The sequence below is a fragment of the Otolemur garnettii genome, unplaced genomic scaffold (genome assembly GCF_000181295.1).
Source record: "Otolemur garnettii isolate 467f Iridium unplaced genomic scaffold, OtoGar3 scaffold00026, whole genome shotgun sequence".
Taxonomy (NCBI): domain Eukaryota; kingdom Metazoa; phylum Chordata; class Mammalia; order Primates; family Galagidae; genus Otolemur; species Otolemur garnettii.
In genome coordinates, this window is record NW_003852421.1 from 7,516,608 (window position 1) to 7,519,245 (window position 2,638).

At 37.1% G+C, this 2,638-nt stretch overlaps 1 protein-coding gene across 1 annotated transcript in view; it reads left to right on the plus strand.

The window, feature by feature from the left end:
- Positions 1-2,638, plus strand: part of PAK1IP1 (PAK1 interacting protein 1) — a gene marked incomplete at its 5' end in the record, with an annotated part of 11,559 nt that overhangs the window by 7,353 nt on the left and 1,568 nt on the right. The window contains 3 exons of the mRNA XM_023512283.1: positions 375-520; positions 614-711; positions 2,539-2,637. Of these exons, the coding sequence (XP_023368051.1) occupies positions 375-520; positions 614-711; positions 2,539-2,637 (343 nt within the window). The remainder of the gene's footprint in view (positions 1-374; positions 521-613; positions 712-2,538; position 2,638) is intronic.

Here is a 2,638-nt window from a genome sequence, read left to right on the forward strand (position 1 = left end):
CTTAATTGAACCTAGTTAATCAACATTTATGGCAACATAATGGAAATAAAACTCAGTGGGAATTAAGTAGATGGGAGGGCAGATGAGGGGTTGGGTTAACTCACACCTAACTGGTATAAAGCATGTGTTGTAGATGAAGGGCACACTTAGAACTTTGACCAGAAATGTGCAGAACAAACTAACCAAAACATGTGTACCCTTGTAAATTCTGAAATAAAAAGAAAGAAAATGTAATTCATAAAATATATGTCATCGTGTGTTATAAAGATAGAATGGATATGAAAATGCAAAATAAATATTTGCTATTTTATTATTACTTTGGTCATTTTATGTTTTCTTCATAATATAAATAAACTTTGGTCTTTTACCTTCAGATGCTCACATAGTGGAATGGTCTCCCAGGGGAGAGAAATACGTAGTCGTCATACTAAATAAAATAGACATCTATCAGCTTGACACAGCATCCGTCAGTGGCACCATCACAAATGAAAGGAGAATTTCTTCTGTTACATTTCTTTCAGTGAGTATTCAGAAATCAGTGATGGGAGTTTATGGGGATGGTTGAAATTATTGACGACGTTCTAGGGATTATTACTCTTTTTCTCTCTCTTAGGAGTCTGTCCTTGCAGTGGCTGGAGATGAAGAAGTTGTAAGGTTTATTGACTGTAATTCACTTGTGTGCCTCTGTGAATTTAAGGCTCATGAAAACAGGTAGTTTTACCAATCTGTGTGTATCTGTCCTGTCTTACTAAATGTTCTATGTGCAGTGGTGTCATAAATCAGAGTATATGTTTCTGTGAACAACTACAAAAATAAGGAGAAATACTATGTGTATGGTATATAGTATCTGGAGCATAAGAAGATGGTGGAAAATGTTATCCTCCTGGCCTTAATGATGCAAAAGTGGTGAAAGTGTGATCAGGACTAATTATTTGTTCAATATATTTATTTTTTAAATAAGTCCATTAGACTTGAGGCCTGTAGTGAATGAAGCGTTATTTGATCGAATAAAGGACTAAGCAATCTTAAACTTCGTCTGGCCACTCTGGTCCTTTTACTTTATTCTTCTTGCCTACTTTTTCCCCTTTTCCATAGAATTTTTTTCCTGCAGGAGAAATGAAGTGATACTGAATTTTATCTTATACCATTTTGTTACTGCATTTCTAGGGGGTAGACACTGATCTCAGATTAAGTAGTTAAAAGACTTGGCCTAGATCACCCCACTTTTAGGTGATGGAGCTGGGATTTAAGCTCAGGCCTGTCGAACACTTAGGTCTCTGCTTTCTCTGCTTTTATCATCTGCATGTTCTATGTCTCACGTAAGTCTTTGTTCATATTTTCTAAATAATGGTTCAGTTTTATGCCGTCTGTCTTTGTAAATACTCAAGAGTACTGTAGTCAGGATACAGCCTTATCTCTACCCTATATTAGAAGTAAACACATTCTTCAAGGAAGGCCACTTCAAATGTACTGGTAACACTTAGGTTATTGGCCATTTGTCAAGCATCTGTTATAAATTACAACACTAGGTATTTGATGATGAACATAAAAGACAAGAGCTTGTGTCTTGTGGTTCTTATACTGTAGTGAAGCAAGAAAACAGCTTAGAGACAAGTAAGCAAGATGGCAATAGGAAGGCATTATGATTAAAAAGTAATACGGGTTATTGGTTTAGATACGATGATGAAGGAAGAATGAGTGAGAACCTAAGGATAAAAAAAGAGCTAATTCTAAAAAGAGAAAGCCATAGGCTTACTAAGCCCCTGACGGAGAAAAGAGTTTGGTGTATTTTAGGGACAGACAGAAGGCAGATGTGACTAGATGAGAATAAGCAAGGCAGACCACACAGTGGGTGGCCTTGTGAGCGCAGATGAAGAATTTAGATTTCACTCTTGTTTCATTTACTTCTTACGAGTATTTTGGAAAAATTTAAAAGAAGGCAGACCAGGTTAAAGAGCCAACGCTTAACAGACCCACCACGAGCTTCAGCACCTGTCACTTTATGGCCAGTCTTGTTTCATCGACATTGGCAGCTGCTGCCTTTTCCATGTGATTTTAAAGCAGATCCTAGTTTTGTAGGGTTTTAAGCCTAGAAATAACATCTGATTTGCATTTGCTTAAATTCTGAGGGGACAAAAATGGAAGCAGAAAGGCCAATTAATCTACTTCCATGAACCAGAAGAAAAGTGATAGCAGATTGGGCTAGAGATGGTGGCCCTGGAGCTGAGGGAAAGGGTGGGAAAGGTTTCTGTTGTCCTTCCTGAACTTGGAGTTTCGTTAGGTGAAGGGCTGTTTTAGACGTCTTCATTATCCAGTAAGTCAATTTAATCTTGTATTTTGGCTTTAAAAGTGAGTCACTGACTAACCGGAATGTGAAGCATAGCTGTATTCTGTGACACCATTCACAGATCACTTTGGAAATACTTAAAGCCTCAAAAAAGCAAGACTGCCTAGTAGTCTTAGTAGTCCTAGTAGTCTTAACAGTATTGCACTATTTCAAAGAAAAGGCCTTTTAAAGTGTTAATATTTCTACCCTAGGGTAAAAGACATTTTCAGTTTTGAAATTCCAGAGCATCATGTTATTGTTACAGCATCAAGTGATGGTTTCATCAAAATGTGGAAGCTTAAGCAGGATAAG